This window comes from Streptopelia decaocto (genome assembly GCF_964273445.1).
Source record: "Streptopelia decaocto genome assembly, chromosome: 3".
Taxonomy (NCBI): domain Eukaryota; kingdom Metazoa; phylum Chordata; class Aves; order Columbiformes; family Columbidae; genus Streptopelia; species Streptopelia decaocto.
In genome coordinates, this window is record NC_138656.1 from 54,478,390 (window position 1) to 54,505,169 (window position 26,780).

Here is a 26,780-nt window from a genome sequence, read left to right on the forward strand (position 1 = left end):
TTGGACATTGTTTTTAAAAGAGACTTTGTTTTGTATGTGAAGGAGTACACCTTTCAAGGCTCTTAATTGGTTGGGAGGGTTTTATTGAGGCAAGCATACATAAAAAACCACCTGGTTTTGTTTACATGTTTTGTGGTAACATATTATTCAGTTCTAGAATGACTAGCAAATCACCAGAAATCAGACATTAAACAGCAGAGAAAATGGGAAAAACTGCCAAAGTTCTGGGCTGGTTAGTAAGTATTGCAGAGCTCTCAAGGGGCAACAGCATCTCCTCAAGGTTTCAGAGCTGAGTGATCGACAGAAGAGTGCGGCTCACAGTTAAGTCTAGCTGCAGGCTGCCGGTGTCCCCTGCCACCTGGCCCAGACTGTGGATGGGCCTGGGCAGGGAAGAGGGAAGGGCGGTGCGCCTTCATCCTACTGCTTTGCCTGCAGTGACTAATCCAAGCTCCAGGGTCATTCAAACCAGTGACCTGGCTGACGAGCAGGAGGGTTTGCACACGGTCAGCTCCTGTAGTTTAACACAGCTGAAGAAGCCAGACACAAGGCATACCTTGGGCAAGTCTGACTCCATCAAAGTAATTTTTGTCTGTGGTGTGTTTGTTTTCTTTCCCCTTCCTACTCCAGGTGTGTACACTTTTCTTTCCAGCACCTTAAAATCCCTGGAAGAGAGAGACTATATTCACCGTGTTCTGGACAAAATCACAGACACTCTGATACACTTAATGGCTAAGTCAGGTCTTTCTCTGCAGCAGCAACACAGACGACTGGCTCAGCTCCTCCTCATCCTCTCTCACATCAGACACATGAGGTGAGAACACTGGTCCCATGCAAGGGTGGTTTCACAAATGCAGACACACACTTTTCCTTCACAGACAGATAGGAGTACAAACTGTGTGTAGAGCTGTTACAAAAGAAACATATGTATGTTTGCTTTCCATAAAGATGTATTGAACATGTGGAAAACAGTACAGTGGATTATGGTGTGAAAGGAGTAAATGTTTTCCCTGTTGTTTCTTTTGGTTTTCTGTTCCTTATTGTTTTGATAGTGCCTTAAACACTTACCTTCTTTTAATGTTATATGAATCTTTTATTCTGTTTGAAAGGCACTGAGTAGAATAATAACATAGCAGTAGCCTAGTTCTGCAAACTTTAGTCGCTGATAAGATTTAATAAAACTATCACTTTTATGGAGCCACTTTTCACAAGCGCCTTGATTGCAAATCACTTTAGAAAAGAGATTAGAGTAATTATGTGTATCTTATGGGTGAGGATAAATGCAGATGCACTGAATCCCAATTTAGAGGATTGTGCCCTTTGCTAATTAGAGGTGACATGTCTGAAGCACTCTTTCAGTAGTTGTAGCAAATGCTTCTCCCAAATGGAATTACCTCTTAAGGTAGCTGTTCAGTGGCTGGAGTATTAACAACACAGCAAGTCTACACAAAGATACAGTATAGATTTCATTTTTATGAAGGGATATATTGTTACAGAGATTTAAATTTTAATTATTTCAGTTAATAAAATTAAAATTAGAGTAAAAACCACATCATAGCTACTAAAGCTGAAACATGCAGTTTTTACCTCTTGAACTGTTGGAGATCTTTAGGAAAAAGTAAAGGGGCCTGTGCATGTGGTTTTTTTACTGCCGTCTTTTTGTGGAGTTTCTTTGTCCTCATGTTAATCATCCTTCTTTTTTTTTTTTTTTTTTTTTTTTTCCCCCCCTTAAGAAGAATTTATACAATTAAGGAAGTTCCAGATACGATAGAAATTCATGTTCCCATGTTTTGTGAATTACAAGTGAGCAGTTGCAAACAAATTGGCTGAGGTTGTTTTCTAGGAGAAAAATCTGGTATTTAAGGTTTTACTATAGGAAAGCCAAGATTCATCCCATCCATTTAGTCACAGTGACTAAATTAGGACTCCATATGGTCTAGGCTACCTTTTAGGCAAAGGAGAAAAAAAGAGCCACCTTTAGAAGGGAACTTGCTTATAAGCAATCTGAAATGCTCTTTGAAGGTGCCTTATTCTGCTAACTGTAGCAGGAGCATACAGCAACAGCACTGTTAAGTTAGTTATTTTATACAAAATGGAATTTATCTGAACCTTAGAGATATTATTAGCTAATAGCTTTTTTCCCCTGTAGCATATTTGGAAAGTAACCGTTGTTTCATTACAACCCACAGCAACAAAGGAATGGAGCACCTGTATAATATGAAGTGCAAAAATGTAGTTCCACTCTATGATCTCTTGCTGGAGATGCTGGACGCTCACCGACTGCACGCCCCAGCAGCCAGGAGTGCTGCACCCACAGAAGAGGAGAACCGGAGCCAACTGACAACTGCATCAGCTTCATCTCATTCCTTGCAGTCCTTTTATATAAATAGCAAAGAAGAGGAGAATATGCAGAATACAATATAAACAAAAGTCAACATATACAATGGTATGAGAAACCCAGCAGCGTACTACTTAGCTCATGCTTCATTTCTTCTATAGTGCCACCTGTGTAAACACTCCAATGACAAAAGTCGCCTGCAATTTCCATTTGAGTGTTTGTAAAGTGCTTGCCTGAATTGATTGCTTATCCTAAACAGAAGACATTTCATTGCTAAGGACAGCCAGCAAGGATTGTAAGGCTAACTTGATATAAATTTTGCAGTGTTTTTAATTTAATTTTGCATGTAAATTGGGTAAGTCCTAATCTAAACTGAATGTTTATTTTGCTATCTATTAATAGGCCATACCACCCATGTGTATTGACTTCTTCATGAATGGTAGTCTGTGCTGATATCTGCCCCAAATTCTGAGCTTGCCTAATCCTTTACTTGCTTGAAACTTTGAAGCAGTTTCCAACCAAAAGAGATTCTGGGTGACTTTTTGGGGGATTAAATGGAAAGTTCATTGGCATCCTAGTGTGCCATAGTGAAATTGAACTGCTAGTGACTGCCTTGGGAGTTTAGGTAGATTCCTGCCTCTCTTCTTCCTACAGTAGAAAGGAACCCCTGTCTGTAAACAATACTGGTTTACCTTGCTGGCTTACATCAGCAGACAACTCCCTCTCATGACCAAACTTTCAGGCCCCCTTACCATATCCTCTAGCCAAATGGCATTGTGTGTATCTTGTCTGATCCTACAAAATTAAATTGTTCGGTTGCCTGGCAGCGTGTAAATCAAGGGCAACACAACAAACAGTGATAACATAGACAATTACTCTTAAATGAGACCAGATGATTACAAAAATCATCAGGTCTTAAAAAACAAAAAAGAAAAAAAAAGAAAAAAAGTCTTCACACATGTATATGATCCAGCACTCTTTTATTAAAAAACCTTCCCCTGTCCTTTGCTTGTGCTACAAGCCAGGGGGTGAGGATGCCAGTGCAAGACTGGCACAGCAGGGTGGGATGGGCCTGTCCCACTTGGTAGAGCGTGGCATGGCCTTGCATGGGAGGGCTGGCAGCACAGCCAGAGCAGGAGGCTTTGCAGTGCCTTGGCTTGCTTTGGCTCTTGGTGGGGCATGCTCAGAAACCCCTGTTAAGAGCCAGCTCACCTGTGTCACCAGAACTGGCCAATGAGCCTCAGATATGGTGAAGACTCTGGGACTGCACGTCCAGGAAGATAAATCTGGCTTTCTCCATGCATGTGTATAACTGTTTTTCATAAACATTAGTCAGATTCTTCAGACCAACTGTAAATATACAAAAGGTCCACTGACATCAAGAGTTTCAGCAAGACATGAAGGAGAGAGACTGAAGAATTCCATACTATGTGCTATTCAAAGTAGGAGTTGGTGCTGCTGTTCAACTACTTCTATGCTAGAAAATTAAATGTGTCAGGGAACGTTGCTGGGTACTGGACTGCGACTATTACATATGCTGGGGATATTTTATTAGTCTAATGATAAACTTTGCCTGTGCTATCTGCACTTCTGGTTTCCAGGTGCAGTTTTGGTGTTAGCACGGACCAGGGACTGTTCCAATAGCTGGTTGGAAGCGACCACCCTGCCAGCAAGGACGTTTCATAGCACGTGCGTAGGCTCCTCCATAGCAGCTGGGCACAATGCCAGAGAAGGGTTCAGGGATGCTTCTTTTACTGCTATAGTTGAAACCTTTATGTTAGATTACGTTGATTGGACTATCCTGTAGTAACTAAATATAGGAAATAGTGCAACTAATGCTGTACAGGAGTGCCTATGTCTGATGATGCTCCCTGTTACACACGGTCTGTGTGCAGTGGGATTGAGTTACATAGCAATTGTCAAGGCAGCAAGGCATAGGACGAGTTTGTGCTCCAAGTCAAGGATTCAATTATTTAGTGAATGTTCATAATGATGTCTATAACAGTTTCATGTAGATATCCAAGGATATGCACAGATTAAAAGTCTGAAGCTAGTTGCTACCTGCCTTTGAGAAGATTCCTCAAAAAATGTGCAAGCCTAAGCATGTGAAGCAGTCACTGTAAGTTAATAGGCCTTTTATTGATGCATATTATAGTGTATTTTTTTTCTAAATGTGCCAAAAAATTTGTCTTTTTGTGTATTCAGTAAGAGTGTGTGTGTCTGTGTGTGTGTGTGCGCGCTCAAACTTGGTACCTAAGGGCTTTTGGAAAGCTCCTAAATGCCTTGAAAGAAAATGCACGTTTTGTTTTGTAGCTGGTTTTCAAATTTATTAGAAAAATCATGAATGCCCTGAAATGAGTGCAGGCTAAAAGATCTGAACGGAGTACAGGAATCCCTGTAGTTATGTGCTTACACCATCCTTATTCACTTGTAGCCTAGTGTGTGTTAGAGCTGCTTTTTAAACACTGTACATGCAACTTGGTGTTCTCTGTGATGGAACACACAGATCAAGCTCATAAGCTGCAAGGCAAATTGGTTTCAATGCATGCCTCCCTTCCTGCATCCCAGAAGAGTTCATTACATTGATTCAAGTGTAAATTTGGCCAGAAGGAAAAAGAAGTCGTTCATAGAGAGCAATTCCCAACAGAGAGTTAGATTCTCATGGTACTTACATAGGGCAAGCACCACTGCACTCTACAGATTTTGCCGGTGAAGCTGGATAAGCGTGAGTTGAAGTGGTGTGCAGCAAACAGAAGGGTATCATAATGTGTCTTGGAACATAAGGAATAATCAGTCAACTCACAGTCTTAATTATGAATGTTTTCCTAGGCTCAGTCCTTGAAAGGAAGTAATTTAGATTCAACCAGTCCTACCATGTTTGTGGTGACAACAGTGAAAGGAATCCAGGAAAGAAAAACAGCGATTCCCAGTAATACGTTAATTTACCTTGGGGCAGTTTCAGGATCTGTGGCATTAACTTGTCCATTATATTTTAACTGAAGTAGCACCTTATTGAGTATAGTAATCTTCCCATAGTTACCTATAAAGATGATTGTCCACATATCAGACAGCTGAATGTAGCTATTCAATTGATTAAACAAAGTCTATGATACAAAAATGGCAGCAACTTTTTATTATGTAATTATGAATTATGCTCTTGTGTATGCAAACAATTGTGCCTGACATTTGGTAACTGTTATTTCACAGGATGCTATATGTGTGTGTGTGTATATATATATACATATATACTTTATATTTGCAGCTGACAAACCAGTACTACCTGAATACCTGGTGCTGGATATGAAACAAAAATATATAGCATGTAAAAAAAAAAAAAGAAATAAAACTATTTAAGGCAGCTAATTATGCTTTTACCAAAACATTCATAGTGATGTCTCTGGACAGCTAATGAAAGAATTATTTTATAAGGTTTATACATGGATTTTTTTAAAAAAGAAAAAAAAAAAACAAACCACACAACAAAAAACCAAAAGATCCCCTAGAAACGTAGGCAGTGGAATACCAGCACAAGCCAAACAAAACAGACCAGATGAACTTGCTTTGCCTGAGAATATGGTCATTACTGAATTATTACAAAAAGGAGGCAGGAAGGGGAAATATGATGCATAGCACTTAGTGGTGCCTGAGTTTCCACCAATATGTGAAAGCTACTTTGGTTTGTAGTGGTTCGAGCCATGTTGTGATGTTGCAGACTTTGTCTCAGGTAAATCTCCCCATTGGGGCAGTAGGATTTGTACTGGTGTAAAATAATTTAATGAGAGTTTCTTGGTGTGTGTTTGTTGTAAATTTACTATTATGTTTCAGTGACATCTCTTGATGACTTTTCTCCTTCTGTACACTGAAGAGTTTAATAATTTAAAAATACAATTAAAAAAAAAAAAAGTTAACTGAGTTCCTAAGGTTATTGCAAGGACTGTCATCACATCATCGGACTTTAAATGGAAAAAACAAAAGAAAAAACCCAGATCACACCTCTATCCTCCAACTTTCTTTGTATTGAAGCCTCCATCCATTCCAGCTGATGCCGACTGATTCCTTAAGAGTTGTGCCATATGTTAAAAACCAAGCAAACTACCAGCAAAGTAAAAATTCTGCCTCACTGGGCCTTAGTCTTATCACAGGCTTTGGTAGGAATATAGCAAGCCTCTCTTGTGTATATAATATCCTGCTTTAAAATTAAGATGCAACCCAACCTGAAGCTAATGGGATTTTGTATATAAGGTATTATCAGCTGAGTTTATGTGAAGTGCATTTCTTACTTTGAATAAAGAGATGGCTATTTTCAATGCTATCTACAGCTGTAATACAGCTTTACAGACAAAAATTCAACAGATATGAAAGAAGGATCATGTTAACGATGGTATTGCAATAGAAACTAGTCTTTGCTGTCACCTGCAATTATAGCTTAATCTCAAATTGATCTGAGAATTTTAAATTAATATTTCCTTTATATTAGCGTCCTACCCTTTCTACTCCCAATTCTCTTTCATCTTTCAAATGTAGATAGCTTTATATCCTGAAAGTTGTTTTCAAATTGATTGTTGCCCATAAGGGTATTCGGTTTTGCACTGTGTTTAAAAAAAAAAAAGTCTAAAAAAAATCTTTTGCATTCAGATGTGCCTAAAGAAACAAACTAACAAATATATATGCTGCCATCTTGCAAATTAGTATGCTCTGTACTCCTGTGTGCCTATAATTAGAAGTCTGTTTCTTCAGAAAGTGCCCATTGGAAAATGAAGGGATAGACTGCTGGTCACGAGACTTGCATTAACAAGTCTCTTTATGTATCACCTTATTGTATATACTATAAAACAAATGCTTTTGTGTGCACTATGTAGCCTGTCAATTGAAAGTCTCTTATTTGGTATAGGCTCAACTGCCATAGTGTATTTGTTGAAGTATTCTGTTCTTTCAATGATGCATATAAAATTATTGATGTCTTTGTTTTGGTGTTTTGTTTTTGTTTTTTTTTTTTTTTCCTCCCTTGTTTTGCACCTAAAAAAGTTCTTAAAAAGTCTAAATGAAAAATCTGGTAGGCTACCTGATTGGTGCAAGATTTTTATCAATGTATTTGATGTTGAAAATAAAGAATTAACCAGAACACTTTGTTTCATTTGTTATCTTTTGCGTAGTTTTAAAAATACGCTTCTCTGCTTATTGTTTTCCAGTAACGAGCAAAATGGTACCCTGTTTTTTTACAGAAACAGAATGTGTCTGTTTCCATACATCTAAGAAAAACATTTCTTAATTAGCTTCTTCATCTTTCCCAAAGAACATGAGAGAGTGTGTGTTAAGCCGAGTCTCTAGTATTCCTAATGACACCAGGGAAGTCACTAAGTACCTTGTACTTTATATGCTGTAATGTCCTTAGTATTTTATATGCTTTATATTCCTTATTTTAGCTTGTGAAACAGATTATGGTGGAAGAGACAAATTGTGTGAATTTAATCTTCTGTAGTTGCCTGCCACTTACCATGATTTAGCTAATATCAAGTAAAATGGGACTTTTTTCCCAAGTGAAAGCTGGTCCTCAGGGAAAAAGGCAGTTGTCTTGACTAGGCTGTCAGGAAGGGAATGAACAGAAATGAAAGATACTTTTGTTGACATAAATTAGTTTGAACTTAACTCTATCTGGTTAAGTACTCCCAAAATTATATTTGGTCTTTGCAAGGAATCAAACCAGCAATCAATATCATATATATATATATACACATATATATATGTGTCTGTGTGTTCAATACTTGTAGCTATATATCAATAATACAAAGAGTATATAGTCTGTATATTGATTTTTTTCATCTATTTTCAGTACTGTGCTGGTTCTGAGTGGGACTATTGGCTCATAGGTTCTCTTTTCCTACATGAATATATATGTAAAAGCTCTTTGTTTTTATGCAGTGTTTCACTGTACATAACTTATCAGGAAAAGAATGGTAAGATTATTACCTTAATTCTAACTATAATCTCAGTTGTTAAGACAAGAAATGCATTATACTTTGTCCATTTGAAAACTCACCCAATAGCTTGTGAAACATGAAAGCAAATAGCCTATTTAGACTCCAAAAGAAGGTTGGGGATTTAGGGGATTTGTAAGTGCCAAGGAGAACTGAGCAATGGTTTCAAATCACAGACTGTATTGCAAGATGCTTTCATGACAAAGAGCTTGGCTTCAGCCATGAAGGGTGGGCCAGAATAATACAATTGTTTTCAATGCTGACTGAAAATCTGACAGCATTCAAAGGCAGAATATACCTGCGAAATCAAACACCTGACACTCCTAAATTAAAAACTGAACAGCTGAAGTCTGAACATACTTACATCTGCTACTAAATTGTAACAAATTGAATGGGCAAAGGATTGTACAATACCTGAGATTAGGCTGTGTTTTGCCCATCTCTTCTCAGAGCACATCATGACCATGCAGTATCACAGTGAGTCTGAGCTGGGAAGTCATCTCTGGAGATTATCTAGACCAATTCCTGCCTCAGAGCTGGGTCACCTGCAGAAGATGGCTCCAGTCAAGTTTTGAATAGCCTCAAAAGGCGACTCTGCTGGGCCACCTGTTCCAGTGTGTGACCAACCTCACATTAAAAAATGTTTTCCTGTGCTCAGGTGGAATTTCATGTGGTTTAATTTGTGCCCATTGCCTCCTGCCCTGTCAGTGGGTATGACTGAAAAGAGTCTGGTTCTCCTTCTTCATCCCTTCTCATCCTGTGTCTTCTGTGGTGGGAGAAGGTGGATGAGACGTCACCTTGCTCAGACCCCGAGAGGAACAACGCAGCAGGAAAAGAGCCTCTGCAGCCAGGCACTGGACACATTCCCACAGCCAGGAGCCTGCTGGGACTCCAGCTTCATGCCCCATTTCTTACATCTGTTGGCTGAAGTAATTTGAGAAATTACACAGCAACGATGTATCTTTCTGTTTTGCTGCAGAGCTCTTGCAGCTGAAGCTCCTGGCTTACCTTTACTGGGCCCATTTCTCTCACTTCCCTCAGTACAACCACAAGGCCTTGTGGAGCGGCTGCCTGTGCCCTTGAGGAGCCCATAGACATGCATGCAGCCATATGCCTTGGGCTCCTCTCCACAACATGTGCTTTGCCTCTTTCCTCACATTTTAGTGATTCATGTTTTGTTCCAGCATATTTTATTCTATTTAACTAATTAGAAAGGCATGCTATAGCTAAGCCATCATAAAAGAACGTATCTGATGGCTTTTAGTTTTCTGTTAATTAAGGCAATCCTCTAGTTACGCAATGACAACAGCTTCTCCATGGGATACAACTTGGTGTTTTCAATCAGTGGGACACCATCCCTCTTTGAAAAACTTGTGGCCATGTTTATTCTTCAAAATTAAATGACGAACTTTTTTTTTTTTTTTTTCATTCAGATACTGCCACATGAAAAGCCCCATGAAGCAGCTGTTTCTTACATCTCCTTCCCCTCCATTACACTGCTTGTCTCCACCATCCAGGCAGTGAAAAGGAGAGGAAAATCCAAACATGTAAAATAACACCCATCAGTGTGCTTGCAGAGAAAGAATGCCCATGGAAGGACAGTGCGTACATGGTCTTTCTTATGCCCAGCCAGGCTCCAATTACTACCATTCACTAAGGCATTCTGCAGACACAGAGGCGCAAGTGTAAAAATGTTCACAAAGTCTTCAGGAAAATTGACCATCGAAATAATAACATTTGGCACTCATCTCAGCAGGAGCAAGGCTAACTAGCTCTCACATCCCTATAAGATCTCTGTGTCACAGTATTTAGGTGTCAGTCTGCTAATGCCTTCACTTTTGCAGGCATACAGGTGATACACAATTCTCCTGCTGCTCTCCATTCCTGCACATTTGTGCACTACTCCAGTATGTTACTATTTTAAACAGCTAAAAAATACATCCGTGAGGAAAGATTTTGCTTTCAGGATTTTTTTTTTTTTTTAGCCAGATTTTGCAACACATGCTTGGGACTGTAGCATATTTAGCTCCTCTACACATGAAGACTGTATTTTCTTTCCAGGACAGAAAGATTTGATTCTTATCAGATTTCTTTCTTGTTTTCCAGCCTCCTCTTGAGAACCTATGTCATCTGTAGAAAGGTGAAATAAGTATGTTGTTTCTTAGGGGTAAGCAAAAAATGCTACCCACTTTGCAGTGAGAATCACAGTAGGGCACATACAAGCTTAAAAGTTTAAGGAATTTGTATGAAAGTAGAAAAGTTTGAGTTTCAGTCTGCCATTGCAGGATTATTTGCTTATGTTAAATCTGAGAACACGAAAAGAAACTCTGGCTCCAAAATGTCTCCTTTGTATCTATCTATCTCTACCAAACTGATACAGCATCATGCTTTATTCCCGAACTTTTTTTCCCCCCTTGGCCCATGGTCTGCACACCTGGCTGTACAATGCTTCAAGTTAGCAGAGGACTCAAAATTGCAACCATGTGTTTTAACCTGCAGCTCAATGGTCAGGAGAGCCTCTCAGTTAATGTTTGAATTATTTATAAAGAGAATACCACATACATGAATGCTCCAGTTCTTGACTAGGCTTTTGAGTGTTTACATTAAAAAGTAGACTCTAGTACCTTTCCTTCCGGCTGTTTCTTAAAACTCCTTTCTAGAAACAATCGAATGAAAACAACCCACAATTACAACATCAATAATTGCAATCTCCCAGGAATTACAATGTGCCTGAAAATGCAAAGAGCATGACATGAGTAACGTCTGTGCAAACTATGTTCACATCTGCATCATTCCTGGTACAGAAGAGCTTGGTGGCTCACCTCTTCTCCCCCAGGGCCACCTCTGGCACAAGAAATGGACAACACTTTCCTAAAGCCTCCTCTCTCCTCCAAGAACTAAATGTGCCATTGTTTAATGCAGACCTCAGTGTGGTCAAATCCATTTACGACATCTCAGGTCTTAAAACATATTTTTACTGAACCGAGCGATTTTGAATAGTTCATTTTCCGAATGATACATTAAGCAGCACCAAACAATACAAGTCAAAGCTTTTAGTTCTCGTCTGCTTTTAGAGCAATCATTTAATATAATTCAGATTTCTATCATTTAACCAGGCCTTAGACTATGACAAGTCTTCAGTGCTTAAGCTTGCAGTTATTAATTTCATCTTCTTTCACATATTTTTATCTACTGCTTTTACAAAATTAATTCTGTAAATAATCCCTATTTATTTACTTCTTGTGGAATATTATTAGAATATTTCAATGTTCTTAACATTGTTAGAACAAGCAAAACTTCTCCCAAATAGTGCTTTCACATCTATGTCACTCTAGGTCTAATTATAACCAAATAGTGAAACAACAATAGAATTCAGTTTGCTACAGTGCATTTCACAACATTGCTGCCAAGGTTAAAACAGCCAGCCAGTACCTAGACTCGTTCACTTGTGCAGCAAACTCTTGAGTATGAGACACACATTTTTCCCCCAAAGCAAAAGAAAAATGACACCCGCCCTTCAACTTTGCCCCCCCTCAATTTAGGCAACCACTGGCTTAGTTGAATTCTGCAACTGACTGCTGCAGGAGTTGAACAATTTTATAGCCAGACCACACAGCTTAAATACAAACCTCGCTGTGACATTTCCTGCTCTTTTCCTTTCCATGATCCATTGCTTTAAGCACCAAATAAAATACCAGAAGTGCAAGTCAGTGAGAAGATCAATGCTCTCTTTTTCTGCTTTCCTACCTTCCTTTCTGTGTTCAGTCTTACTGTTTTTTTTTTTTGTCTCTTGCTTAAGAATCTGCATTTCTTTTCCTTGACTCTGCTCTTATTTCCCAGAATCCTCCCACATTTGCTAAATCCTGATAGCATCTGTAGTTTGGAGACTGTGAGCAACCAGTTTCTGTTATGCCTTTGAACATACACACAGATACACTCAGATGCACATGATGAGCATGTTGAGAGATGCTATCAGTTGTAAACAGATTTCTCAACCACAAATAGCACAAGACTCTGAGGGCCAGGGTTGACTGTTTGTAAAACAATCCCAGCGGCTTTGTCCTTGTTCAATAACCAGCTGTAGGAGAAAGTTCTAAGGCAGAAGAAAGCAAGACTGTAGATGTTCACAGCAGATCTGTTGTAGAATGAAGCTGTTATCACTGCTGGAACAGAGTGGGGGTAGGCAATGGGTATCATCCTGCTCACAGTTGTGAGGAATAAGGGCACACTATTACTGTCAACTTCAGATCATATGTACTCCTAACAATATCAGACATCTCTAAATACTGCTTTTCAGTCCACCTTCAGATTTTGTAAAGCATGGTCCACAAACAAAACACAAGAACCTCCACAAACAGATGCAGTAAGTTCAGGGCAAATGGTACTCATTAGTTTGCACTATTATAATTATAAACATTATGAGATAGGTCTTTGATATTCCTACACAGTCTGGAGTCACTGAGCAACCAGTTTCTGCTATGCCTTTAAACACCTGCTAATTATGAGGTGAATATAGGCCATAAGCAGTGTTCAGAGTTGCAAGATCCATCAAGCTGCAGGCATGATTACATTTCTACAGCAGGTACGGCATCTATCTACAGTAGAAAACATGGAAAAATATAATGGAGTAAAAACTGGAATTCCCTAAGATGCTGAGTCTACTTTCTCTGTATTTGAACACATGCCTTCAACACAGACCCAGAGTTCTGCATCTCCTGTACTGCTTTTCCTCATGCTTTGAAGCTAAGGCTTAAGGTACATTACCAGAAATCAGTCCCTTCTATTTGCAGAGCCCAAGTAGGTGAGGTGCTTCAGAAAGAGAGGAGATGACAGTTTGCAGGCCTAGCACAGAGACAGGGCACCGCAGACTCTAACGTGTGCATTTCTTAAAGAGCTTGTCCACACCCAAGTCCTCTGCAACAGCGTTCCAACATGACAGAGGCAAGGCAGAGAGAACAGCTTGACCTTATCAGGATGAGAAAGATGCCCAGGCTGCAAAGCTGGCTAGTGCCACCAGCTGCAACGCTTGACAGGTTTCTGGGTGTGGTTTTCCCCCTCTGCAGTTGCCTGATTTTGCCCTAGTTCATGCTGTGACAATCAATGTGTATGTGGGTGCATTAGGGTTTGCGCCTCAGACTGGACCTTTAAGTCACTGGTGCTCTTGGGATGGAGCTTGCTTTAACAGGATCCTGTGAAGTGCCTGGCCATTTGTTTCCATTTTGACTGCTCTGTGCCATTTTCTAGGATCAAGATCCAGTTCTGCAAAATCACATTTGAAGTCATAATGAAATTGGTTCAGGGCCAGGAAATTGCTTTTGTAGGAGCTTACTGCTCAAAGCACTTTACCTGGTCTGATGTTGATTTTGTCTGGAGTTGAAAGTCCTGAAAATAAGAAGTCCGAAATGGCACTGAAGGGATCCTCTAATCTGCTGGCACAAGCTGCCTGCAATTCCCTTGAGACATCGGCTTATAGACTGACATTCCTATCCTTGAAGGTATGGGAGATTCAGGATTTACAAACAGGCATTTCTTCTGTCTGTGAAATTTTCTTAATGTGTGTCTATCACTGCCTGTGACTTATTCACAAGTATTGCAGAGAGTTTGCTGGGAGAGTTGCTCTGTGTGAGCAGATGACTCAGGGTCAAAAGAAAGTTCTCTATATCTAACTTCTCATTCAAATTAACAGGCAATACATTGAAACTATAGTCAGCTCTATGGCTAGAGCTCAGAGCTGGAGGCTATGAACAGAAGCAGCTTTGCTCTGAAACACCTGAAAGGAGGCAAAATATAGCACGTACACTCTGCCCTTTGGTTCATCAGCAAGGCAGAGGTGAGACAGTGCATGGCTACCCAGAAGGTAATCATCAGCCAAAAAAGCACTGAATGTGAAAGGACTACTGACACTTGATGATGTGACCTTCCAAATTCTTTACATCCTTTAATTATCATCACTTCTTTCCCCCTTAGCCCTAAGTTTATTTGAGAAATTAATTATGAAAAGTTCCTCTGATCTCAGATCAGTTTTCCCCTGCCTATTTAACCAGCTTAACCTCCACTCCTCAGGCAGTTCATCACTTTCTCATACTCCCTAGACCGAACATTTCAAGAGGTGAGCAAAAATAAAAGGGAATGACCATTATGAACAAGCTAGAAATATTTACACCCCTGCCCCCCCCAACTTAGTGACTACTCCCAAAACTCCCCTGGGAGCTTGAGTGAGGTGTACAAATTTTGCTTCCCTTCTGCAGAAGACAGGTCTTCCCTAGGCATCAGGGAAGTGGGGAAGCCTTTCAAACAAGGGAAACAGGAGCCACGGAGTGGCAAAATAGCTGGCAAAATTTGAACATCAGGTTGCAATACAATGCATGCCAGGTGCTACCACGTATACTTTTGATAAAGCACTTCATTAATTGCATCTGACATCACTGAAACTCCTTGCACTGCCTTCTCCCTGCTAACCAACTCCTTTCAAACCCCAATGCCTCTCCCTCAGTTTTTAAACACCATTAGAAATGAACACAGGTCTCACCTTTGACTTTTTCCTTGGTTCTTTCAACAGACTGCTCTTCCATAGGTTGATACAGGCTATCTACTACTATTTAGATTATGTCTGCTTTCATGAGATCACCAATAGTTCGCTGGAAAATAGGGGACAAAATCAGGCTGAGATCCTTATTTCTCACTAAATCAGTCTTTTTACTCTGTTTACAAAGTTTTATTTTAAAAGAAAACAAAAATATCTTTCAACAGAAAACTAACCACCAAAACCAGGGACTGGCTGATGAAAGGATGTCTAAAGCATGCAGATCTGAACTACCAGGTCTGAGCAAACTACTAAACTATTCACATGGGTACACTATTACCACTGACTAAATTATGTCACCAATGAGAACGACATCAGAAAAGAGAGGAGGTGTCAATTTCATGGAATCTTTCAGGCTTGTTGCGAGTAACAGCTCATACCTCTACCCCAAAAGTCTGTTCCTTGTCTTTATCTTCTCAGAGTAAGTGATTATGGATACTAATCTCATCCAGTGTAACTTCTGAATACCAATGAAGGAATCTAAGCCTTGAAAAGAATACATACTTATGTCAGTCCCAGTCTGGGTCTCAGACACTGAAGATTACTTTGTTGGCATACAGAAGCCTTTTCCAGGAAACGGTAAATATTGCACTTACCTGAAAAGAAAGCTTTAGTTTGGCTCCTCTAAATGCTGGAGTTCAGCTTGTGGTACTCTTACCTCTGACAATGCTCTCTTCATACCAGCTCAAATGACGACACCCCAAAAAAGTAATCCTACGTAACAGCAATTAATGTACTGATATTTTCTCCTGTTTGTTTTTTTTTTTTTTTTTTAATAATATTTCTGTTACACAGGCCAATATATTCTAAGTTGAAATATTTAACTCATAGGAAAAAAAACCACATTGTGTGTCTTGGCTTAAAAAAAACCCATACTAATTAAAGAGCAGTAACTTAGAGACATGCTCTGTATTTTTTCAAAATTTACAAGAATCCTGTTTTGGTCAAGTTCTAACTCATAAGCTGGGCAAAGTGTCTATCCCTGCTCAGACTGCAAGTTTTCTGCAATGTTTTTTGAAATTAATGAGTTTTCAATTTGTTCTGTTTTTCTGCTATTTATGCTTATGTTTTGGGCATAAACATCTATCTTGGTAGTAAGCTGCTATGGAGAATATTAAGAAGTTTCCAGTACACCCACAGGAAAAAAGCTACTTCAGTGTGGCCTGGTACAACCTCCATTACCAAAGGTTGCACATGAGTACATATAAAAACATGCAGAGAAATAATATATGAATGAGGATGAAATTCAAGAAGCAGCTTGAGAAAAAAAAACACAACAAACCTGAAATGACCAATCATTAATTCAAAATAAAGACAGCTTTCATTATTAGCACAACCTCTCACGTGATACTTTCCCATCTATTTTACCATTTGTCGTGTTTTCCAGATCTTCTCATTCGAACACATACCTAATACCATTAATTTGTTACAGCATTTTTTAATTCTTTTTAGAAGTGCAGCATATGTACGTCTTCTAATCTTTTTATACCATACATTTTTTCGTTCTAAACTTAGAGTTTTCCATAGTTGTCACTAAAAAGCACGTAGACAAAATATTTTATGGTATCTTTAATAAATGCAAATAAATCAATACAAACAAAACTTTACTTAGCAAACTGTACATACATAAATATGTTCTTCGTTTTTCAACCTGACATTCAACATTTTTCCTCATGAAATCTTTTATGATCTTATTTATTACATCCATTTTTTAAACCTTGAAAAAGTGCTTCTCAGATTTACACCTTGTGCATCCAAAGCAAAAGTTAGAACACCATGCCCAAAACAGAAACCACAGGGAATAATACATTGCCATACAAGATCCTTTAAAATTGTATGTTACAAAAGCTCTAAAATGTCTTCAGCATTGGTTATTTTGTATATTGTAGATACTGAGAGGGTATTTAACAAAGACTGGCTAACAGCTCATTTAGAGCAGCACACAAGAAAGGATCTACAGTATCAAGTCCTTGGCTATGCATAGTACAGGGCAATGACCTGGATATAAAGTGGCTAAAAGATCCAGAATCCTGGACAAAAGGACATTTCCCTCACACACGTCACATCCTCCTTAGTACCCAGGATGCGAGTATCGAAACGATGCTACTCAGGTAATATGTTGTGCAGTTTGATACTGATGTACTGATGCGTTACTAGCTGAGTGCCAGCAGAGAATGATATGGACACAGCGGTGGCTACAGCAGGTAGGTAAAGCTGCCACGCTGAATGCTGTCACTCTTTAAAACCACCCCGCCTCTCAGTTAGCATGCTAGCAAGGTCACCCGCTGTCTCACAGGTCTCCTTCATAATGGAGGTGGACCATTCGTGTATTTTAGCATGGGGTGGAAAGAGCGGGCAAAGTTGTTGGCCATAGTACAGCTGTAGTCCTCCTCGGTCATCGGCACCAGGCAAGCCAGCCCGATCAGGAGCAGCAAGAGGAGCTGAAGTGCCAGAGCAACTCTGAGGACTCTGAGGAAGAAGGATGGGCGCTGCCACGCTGGCCCGGCCTCAGAAGGGGAGGAACCTGAGCCACCTCTTGTGGACCTGAGGAAAGAGGATGGACAGGTGAATACACTAAAACATTACTGCAGCAGAGGCTGCCCTTGGGCACTCAGACTTCCCTGAAGGCTGGGCTACAATTCATACAGACTTTGACTGACAACTGCAGAGATATTTTTCACTGAACATGCTATTTACCCAACACTCTTAAGAGGCCTCATGTTTCTAGGCTGGGTAGGAAAACACAAAAAAATCACAACAGAATGGTCTTTGTGACCCCACAGACCCTTAATCAATTATGGGCTAGACTCTCCACTTAAAGCACTGTGCTCTAGAGAAGGGAAGAATAAAAGATGGCACATACCTGTCACATGTGCTCAATGCACACCATCTAACAAGGAAGCCTCCTCATTTAAAATGCCAGTTGCATTTGGTCTGCAGAAGTTTCTACATTCATTTCTGTGTATAGCATCCGCAAGGATATAACACATTAAGATTCAGTTACATCAATATTCAATTAATTAATACACCAATATGCAGGCAATGGGGACTCCTTTTCTACAAAGTACATTGTATTTTGAATATTGCACTGAATCAGCAGTTAAAATCTATTTGCTCAACTGACTTTACACTATCACTATTTTCTCCCTTGTGTCTACAGAACTGACTTGAAATGGTAAATGTCTATAGGAGAGGCAAGACCCAACACAAACATTTTTAAAGGGACACTTCGAATTAAGTACAAAAATTCAGTCTACTTTTTAATAAAGAATAAAGACATAGAGTTCACATTTTCACTTCACTGTCAGAACTCTAATATATGAATGACGGGTTTTGAGGTAACTGGATGACTGAAAAGAGTGATTATGCAAGTTAAAAATCTGATCGTCTCCATGTGCTAATAAAATGGCATGGGAAAGTATTGTATTTTATCACTAGCCAAAAGTGGAAGATCTTAGAGCCTTCAAATAATTTGCTTCAAGAACTCTTCATTAATTTTGTTTTAGACATGTTATAAAACAACCGTGTGGCTACTATGACTATGAATCCCCAGAAAATCTATGGCTTGCTAGGTTTTAAGACAGAAAAATGTTTGTAGGGATGTATTTAGTCTCAACTTGAAGGTGTGGGAGATCAGGCCTGTTGGCTGAGGTCAAATGCTCCTCAGTAAAGCAAGTAGGGGTGATGGTTCCTTAATGTCTCCTTGCCTCCCCCTTGTTCTTTTGATCCTGTTTCCCAGTTAATCTGAATCTGTGTGAGAAAAATGCAAAAACTAAAATATCATCTTGAAGGGGCCCCTTTCCACATGTTCATAAAATAATTATTCCTATGCTTAGATTATTTTTACTGTCTTGTGTATCATCCCACTACAAAGACTTCAAGAAAACCAGACAGATTTGGTAAAGTTCAGATGTCCAATAGATACATAAACACTCATGTATGCTAAATGATTAACTTGACCTAAATATCCCAGGAAGGAGTAATGACCAAAACATCAGGTCACATGTTGTTTGAATCCATGTTATTGTAGCCCGGATGGAGAGCTGCTTGTCGCACAATGTAAGATCATGTATTATAAAGAACATATTGAAAGGATATGGCACATTTAACAGCATAAGAGCATTCCATATTAAAGTTCAATTAGATCAGGACTTCTACTGTCCAAGAATGCCAAGACAGAAAGTTAATGGACTGAGGTAGGAACAAAGGGAACAAGTAGTGCTTAATTACCTTCCAAGCATTTGATTGCACAGTCTGCCTATTTGCAAGGCTCTCATTGTGCAAATGTCGTTAATCCCAATCAAAAAAGGCCACATTTCTGGACTTGGTAACTGCTGTTTGATAATGAGCAAAGTCAGAATTTTCTTCATTGACTCAGAGTCACTCTGGGGCAATATTGGCTGTCAAAAGGGGAACTTCCAGAAAGTGGAGTCAAAAGAGAGAAGGCGAAGTTAGCATCTAATTCTTCTTTTCTTTTCCTAAGGCTTTAGTAGCACAATCCAGCATTTTTTGCTTTGTGTTTTAACAAAGAAGAAAAAAAAATTGGTACATGTAAGCCACATGATTGAGCTCAAAGAGGAACATAACATTTCTTTCAAAAACTAAAACACTTCACGGCAAAGTTTTACAAGATGCTTTTTCTGCAGTGAAATAAGGTGTTGAGGAATAGTTTCTAAGACTGCATGGAAACAATGAAACAAGCAAATAATAAAACATCTTCAGAGGAGGAGTTCTAAAAAGTTCAAGTGTTGTACTGCCTGTGTTTATTGCGGGTACACCTCTGCAATCTACATAACTGGCTGAAAAATGGAATGGTTCTGCTCAAAGTGTTTAATGGATTTGGTAAGGAGAGGTGGTTAAAAATACACATTGTTAATAAAAAAGGCACACTATTCATAAGGGCCAGAACCCCTATTTACGCCAGCAGGAGAAGGGAAAGCTGAAGTACTGTAGGCTACTTTGGAGAAAAATGCAATCTTTTTTTCTTGAGCTTGCATCTTTAGTTGTTTCTGACTGCCCCACGATTTGTCTCACTGGCCACTGTCTGAGGTGGGAAGGAGGTCAGGCCATCTGCTGCTTGCTCCATACACAATTCCTACTAACTAGAAAAAAAAGGGGAAGGCACAGCTGTAGACCCAGCCAGCAGTAAGTTTCTTCATGTCAAGAAATCTCATAAATTAACTAACTTAAGAAGTGCAACCAATAGTTACCCTTACTTTAGAAGTCTGTAATGTCAGTGAAATTGGAACTCTTTCCTAAGCATTTCAAGAGAGAAGCAGCTAATTTTCCAGGCTATAGATTGGACGGGCAAAGTGCACTTTAATTTCAGCTCAGAAAGTACCTTCTTTTAAAGATGACCCTTTTTTTTTTTTTTCCCAAGGAAAATATGGTTGAAGTAATTATCTGCATTGCAGTAAACATCTGAAAGATTACAACAGAAGAATTTATCATTCAAGCGAAGCTGATAGGAATAAATAAAATGAGTTTAATGGGGAAGTGACTAATGGAATGTAGACAATAGGCTTACATTGAAAGAGGCACTGCTGGGCTAGTAGGATGTTATTACTGGAGTTAATCAAGGATGAGTCTTGATTTAATATCTTTATGAAAAGACTGTGGCACAAAACCTAAGAACAGCAAATTTCATCTGTATGATGACAGAAGTTGGAAGTCTTTGCAAATACAAAATAAGATTGGCTTCTTGCACAGAAAAAAAAAAGTAGCTGAATTGAATAAATTTAAGAAGTGGCTCAAGGAGTTTAAGGTTATATATGTAAAGTAGCAATAAAAACTTCTGCTACAAATTTGGAAGTTCACACTCTGAAGATACAGAAAAGAATCTACAGCTGTTTGGCACAGAATAACCACAAACCAATAATGTGGCTTGTGAAAAGCTGTGACAAGGGACAAAATAAATTTTAAATATACTTAAGTTCAAGATATGCAGAAAAGGGTTGTTTTAATGATGTTCTTTAAAGCACTCGTCAGAGTTCCCCTGGAGAATTTTTTATCATTTTGATTAACATACTTCTGAGAGATAAATGAGGAAAAAAAAAAAAAAGGGGGAGTATTTTTCCTAGGAAGGAAACAAAGAGCTGAGCTTACAAATATAAAACCCGAGAGATACAGAAATTACCCTCAATAAAATAGTAGAGAACAAACAGAAAGAAGGGTAAACGGTTGTTAAAAGAAAGGATAATGTTGACACAAACCCAAATTACTACATCTAACCGTGGATATATTCAAGGTGGAAATTATTGTACTTCCAGATAATCAGATAAATTAACTTTGATATCAACCTTTTAATAGACTTTTTGTTCCCATTGATTCTAATTTTTTAAGATGGAGGTTGCTAGAGTTATGAAGGAGAAGGCATGATGCTCTGCCCACAGGAGCAGGCAATGACTCCTCTTAGTGGCCTGAGAGACTCTCTAGGAGAGATCTTGTTTAGCTGTGTTCTGACTTTGATTCTCTCCGTGGCTCACAGCATCCAAACCTCAGGTTTGTCTTACCCTGTAAAGAAGATGAATATGTCCATTTCAAAGGTAGTTACATATGAAGTTTAAGTAACAAATTCTTCACTGGGAGTGCAGGAGATAACTGGGAGAAGAACTATAGCAAGTCCAAACTTTGTGTTTGAGTTACTGTGTGGCAACTGACTGCCTTTTTGTGGCCAAAGGTGTAGAGAGTGCTGTGGCCTGGTCTGCTTCAGGAATAGCAAGCCACCTTTAAAAATCCACTAGTAATTTGGGGCAGCCTGGGGAGAGCAGGAAATGGAGGTTGGCATTGTGGCACCAAGACTTGAATAGAGCTGCTCAAGAGAGACAATGTAAACAACCCTGAGCAAATTGAGCCACTATTTTAATCTTTTTAACATTTTAATCACTTCAAAGAAACCCACAGGCACAGATCCAGGTCTGCATTTATGACAGCTCTATTAAACTGATTAAGAAAGAGGAGTTGTTTCTTGGATTTGCCTTTCCCACTTTGCATTCAATAACTAATACCTCTTGAATGAGCCTTTAGTTAAATCCACAATGTAACATCCAGTTTAGGCTTGTACCTTGCTTAGCATCACACACCATGCTTGTCCTTTTCCTGTGATAATGGGAAAGGCAAGGTGCTATCACACCTGTTATACACAAAACACAGCTCTTCTAATTTTTAAATGAACTTTCCTTCACATCCTCCTATGTTACAAACCTTTTAAAATTGCCTTTAGTTCTTCTGTATACTAAACTCTAACAGAGTTTGCTGATCCAGTGCAAGATCAAACACAAAGTACTCTGATCAGAGGCATGTCAAAATATTAAAGAACACAGTGACAGCTTGTACCACTTTATCAGTTAAAACCACATTATACATCAACCACAACCTGTCTGGCTTGCGCATTTGATTAAGTTTCCTATTCAGCAGTGACTCATTCGTATTCCATGCTTGTCTGAATGACAAATTGAACATTGTGCTGTACTGCTACAAGATGTGTTAATAAACAGTGCTGGAAAGACTTGATCTGAAAGGAGCCGCACCAATGCCACTGCAAGAACAGAGGCTGATCTCACAGCTGTAAAGCCCTGCGAGCTGCTCTTTGAGCTCGTTGCTCGCACCTCCAACCTTTTCAAAAGTTTGGCAGAAGTGGTTTGAATATACAGGAGAGTGGAGAAGCGCACACAATATGTCTCTTGAGTACAACGTTGCTAGTGCAAGCACACTGATCTGCTGAAGACATTCACGCTCGCTGTTAGTGGCTGCAGAGTAAAGCCCCACTCCGCCCTTGTCCCACTCCCTATAAGAAACAAAATGCCAAGCTTCACAGCAGGGCTGGAGTTGGAAAAATGAATTCTCCGTCTCCATCAGACAGAAAGATGGAGTGTACACGTCATCTATTTTCTATGTGGTTTCCTTACGTTTCAAAGAAAAACAAATAAATCCCTAGAAATAAGTTAGCTTCTTAGTGCTAGTGGAAACAAAGAAAGATACTCTACCTGTTCTATGTGGTATGCTATGCACTTTGCAACTATGCCACTTTACTCACAGTCACTGCACATACAGAGCAAACTTTTTAAAGAGGTGTTTTGTCAATATCTACATGGTAAGTAGTTTTATTCTTTATTCCATTTATATTTGAGAATGATCTTGCTGAATAAAGCCTTGATTTTGCCCGTGAAAAGATAAGACTCAAGGTATTTTTTTATATGCTTGGTTATTGCTCAATCACGGTATTAAATCTAGTGTTGCTTTATTTCCAACATCAAATCTTTCACTTTAACGGGAGTTATTTATTTATTTATTTATTTAATTTTAATATAGAGAATAAAAGAGGTTTAGGAGTTGAAAATATGAACACATATATTTTTGTCATATATTCTGAGCATTATAGGTGTTGCAATGCAGAAGATGCTGAAATAGCAAAAGACTTCCTCTTTATACATATTGGCCTGCTCATTTACTTTTGGTTTTTTTAAACTTCATGACTCTAGAGGCTAGTGAACTGATCCGTGGAAGAGTGAAGGTACACACATCACACTGACAACAACAAAGAATGCAGAAGCACTGTTAGCTGCAGAGATGACAGGTTGCTGGAGACGAGGTGGAAAGCAAAAAGCTGCAGCTGCAAGCCTGCTCTCTACTGGTCAGACAGAGATGGGGCAGAGCTGCTCCCAGAGCGACACATGGATGCAAGCACTTGGCAAGTGTCATGGCAATGTTAGCACGTTATATTGCAGTTGTCTGAGGAAGGGAGAGAAAGTGACCCCAAGTCTCAAAATCCTAAAATTCTGACTTCTAAATTTGAGTCTTAAGCACTGAAAACCCACAAACTGAACAAAACATTTCAGAAAAAAAAAAAAAAAAGAAAAAAAAAGAAAAAAAAAAAAAGGAAGGAAAGAAAAGGATGTTAGTATGTCTTATCCAGATCTGTGGGTTTTGTGAATTCTATAATATGGTAATGGCCTATTACCTGCCTTAGTTTAATATCTAGATGTAAAGAGGATGATAAAAAGTGTTTGCCATGAACCTACTGGCATTTCTTTTAAATCAAGTCAACATTGAATAATCATTAAATATCATGAGCGTAAACACACCTTCACCTTGATCAGGTGTATGAAAAATAAATGTTGATTACATGGCATTCCTGGGAGGCAGAAGCTGTAGATGTTCACGGATTAGCTGGTATTTCTATTTAACAAAGTATCTGAAGTAATGAGAGCCCTTTTTGCCAAACTATTAACAAAAGGGAAGTTTTCACTTGTTTAAGTCCTGGCCACCAGCCAGAGTTGGTACAGACAGGGAGGAATCACGGCCAATTTCCATCATCCTCTTGGGGTTCTAGAACAGAGTGCGGAAACCAGGAGAATAAGGTACCTGCTATGTGGACTGCTGACAGAGGGTCCAGGCTGTGAGAGACTACATTTGCCCCGTGGCTGTTTGCAATGAACAGGGGGTAAAGAAAGAAGAATGTTCAGTCCAGGCAAATAAAGACAAGCTACTGATGAAACTAAATTAAAAGTGCAGCAAAGGAAACATAAAAAAATAATCAAATGAAGTGACCAATACCCATGAACCAAGGAAACTGGCTTTTCTTTGTGCCTCACTGAATATGGAAAAGATTGGAACATATACAGTGAACTCGAAAATAACAGTTTATTCATTATATTTATGAACTGTATGTAGCTCTGGGTTTAAAAAAAATCACTAGAAATTTAGCTCAAATAATTTGTAATATGAAATGTATTGAGTTGAATATGGGCAAATAGAGATATTTCAACATGCAAATGCAGCAAAATTAATATTCTCAAGGAAAAAAGGTCCAAGGGCCTCCTTTGACAAGTCTGGCCTCTTTACCAGTTTCCCCCACAATTTTGAAGGCCAAATACCTGTAGGTGCATTCCTGCACTCACAACTATTTGCTGGAACATGTAATGAAGTTAGATCATTATAATTCTAATATTTTTAGTATTAGTATTTATTTACTTTGCATCAGTACATTTGGCACTGAAATTCTAAACAACACCACTTCAGTCTCCAAACTTGTGGGTACAAAAACCAGAAGTTTGAAAACCAGACCCTAAGGAATCATACAAGTTAGCTATACATTATGGACAAAAATGAAAAAAACATAGTCACATACATAAACATTAACAAATTAGTGTTTAAACACTAACAAATGCTTATTAAAATATTAAGATAAACCCTTATAATTCTATATAATCTTTAGACAAAGATTTTATGATAAAATACTTCTCCATTTCCTCTAAAGCTCAGGCATCTTTCAGTTACATCTGTGATATCAGAGCTTTTATTAGTTATTTAAGTTTAAATTATAAAGATAAAAGCATTGACCTCTGGAATAAAATGTTAAGATATATATTCTTTCTCCTTCTGAAAAGCCAGTATTCCTTTACATTCTCATACTAGCATCTAAAAGGAAACTAGTGAATGTAAAAAACAAAAAAACAAACAAAAACCAAACCACAATTTCAAGAGCCATAAAATTTATCAAGACAGAACTCAGAGGCTTTACAAAAAGCGCAAATGGTGTAACAAAATAAAACAAAATCAACCTGATTGTTTTAAGAACTAAGGAAAAAAGCAAAGTAATCAACCAATAGAATTGCAGAAAAAGACAAAATAATTGCAGTTCCATTTTGGGCTCAGAGTATGGAAGTGTTAATTACTAGGCATGTATTGCTATATTTCTTGAATTTTGTGCCAGCGATGTAAATAGACAGAGTTGTCATCATAGCCATTGCTTAGGTCCTGTGCAACTACCTCTTTTGAAAAATGTTTTACGCCCTTCAGCTCTACTTAGCCATTCATCCAAAGTCTCAATAAGACCATCTGCAACCTTCATCAGGAATGACAAAAAAACCCTTATTGAGATTCTTGATGAAGCAGCTCTGAAGAGAAGGCCAAACAGAAATGCAGGACTGATTATACCAGACAAGACCAGACTTTGGGGTGCTGCCATCACTAGAGCAAAATACAAGAGACACGACATGCCATACCATGGTAAACCAACCACACTGACACTCCTGGTTTTTGGTAGTGTCTACACTTCTGATTTCATGCAGGATGGGATATGCAGCAGGGTTGGGGAAAGCAGCTGTGTTTTGTTCTTGGTTTATGCCATTTCCTTTCCTATCAAGTGAGAAGGGGGACCTTGCAGCTGGCTAGAGCTACTGTAGACATCTACAGCTCCCACCCAAGAGGTGGCAGAAAATACATGGCGAGAAATTACCGTTCTCTGTCTGCTTGGAGTGCTTCTTCCAGAAACAGGACTCACTGAGCCTGATGTGTCTAATTCATCAGCAGAGGACCATGAGGACGATTCCTAAAGTTCATAAGGAATGGAGCTTAGAAATACAGCGACTAGCTGTTCAGGTAAGCAAACAAAAAAAAAAAACCAAGGGACATTCCAGCAATGGTATTTCCAAAGCAAATACAACACAGCAGTTAAATTTTGTTACTGAATTTCGTAAAACTAAGGTATTATGTATTTTCTCTGTTAGCCCTGAAGGTAAAGAAAAGCAAACAGATAGTTAAAACTTAATTGCTTTAGGTGACACATTTTCCACCAAAGTCAAGGCAGGGAAAAAAGCAGTTGCTCTTCATTGGCCTTTAGTTACAAGAACAGGCTGGCACCACAAAGACTTTACTTAAACAGGCAGAAATTCACTAGAAGGAGGGAAGAGCCGAGTTCTCATGCCTTATGCACTCTGGTAAGTCAAGACTTTAAAAAAGTTAACTAAAGGAAAACACTGAAATCTTTACTTTCTACCTGCCAGTTTTGGTAAAAATCTATGCATAACTGCCTCTCAAATAACTTGAGACAATTTGAAAAGATTTGGAGTGCAGCTCAAAGCTCAGAAGGCACTATGAGAGATTT

The 26,780-nt window shown here is 38.8% G+C and overlaps 2 protein-coding genes across 9 annotated transcripts in view; one reads left to right on the forward strand and one right to left on the reverse strand.

The window, feature by feature from the left end:
* Nucleotides 1-7,457, forward strand: part of ESR1 (estrogen receptor 1) — a 186,753-nt gene extending 179,296 nt beyond the window's left edge. For 6 of the 7 annotated variants that reach the window (XM_082049623.1, XM_082049624.1, XM_082049621.1 and 3 more), the window contains 2 exons: nucleotides 580-811; nucleotides 2,187-7,457. In XM_082049623.1, coding sequence (XP_081905749.1) covers nucleotides 580-811; nucleotides 2,187-2,421 — 467 coding nt within the window. In that variant the 3' untranslated portion in view covers nucleotides 2,422-7,457. The remainder of the gene's footprint in view (nucleotides 1-579; nucleotides 812-2,186) is intronic. The other variant, XM_082049622.1, reaches the window with a different exon arrangement.
* Nucleotides 7,458-16,447: 8,990 nt separating this feature from the next.
* SYNE1 (spectrin repeat containing nuclear envelope protein 1) overlaps nucleotides 16,448-26,780 on the reverse strand; it is a 304,124-nt gene continuing 293,791 nt past the window's right edge. For both annotated transcript variants that reach the window (XM_082048748.1, XM_082048747.1), the window contains 3 exons: nucleotides 26,133-26,225; nucleotides 24,257-24,315; nucleotides 16,448-17,437 (listed from right to left, as the gene is read on the reverse strand). In XM_082048748.1, the coding sequence (XP_081904874.1) occupies nucleotides 17,197-17,437; nucleotides 24,257-24,315; nucleotides 26,133-26,225 (393 nt within the window). In that variant the 3' untranslated portion in view covers nucleotides 16,448-17,196. The remainder of the gene's footprint in view (nucleotides 17,438-24,256; nucleotides 24,316-26,132; nucleotides 26,226-26,780) is intronic.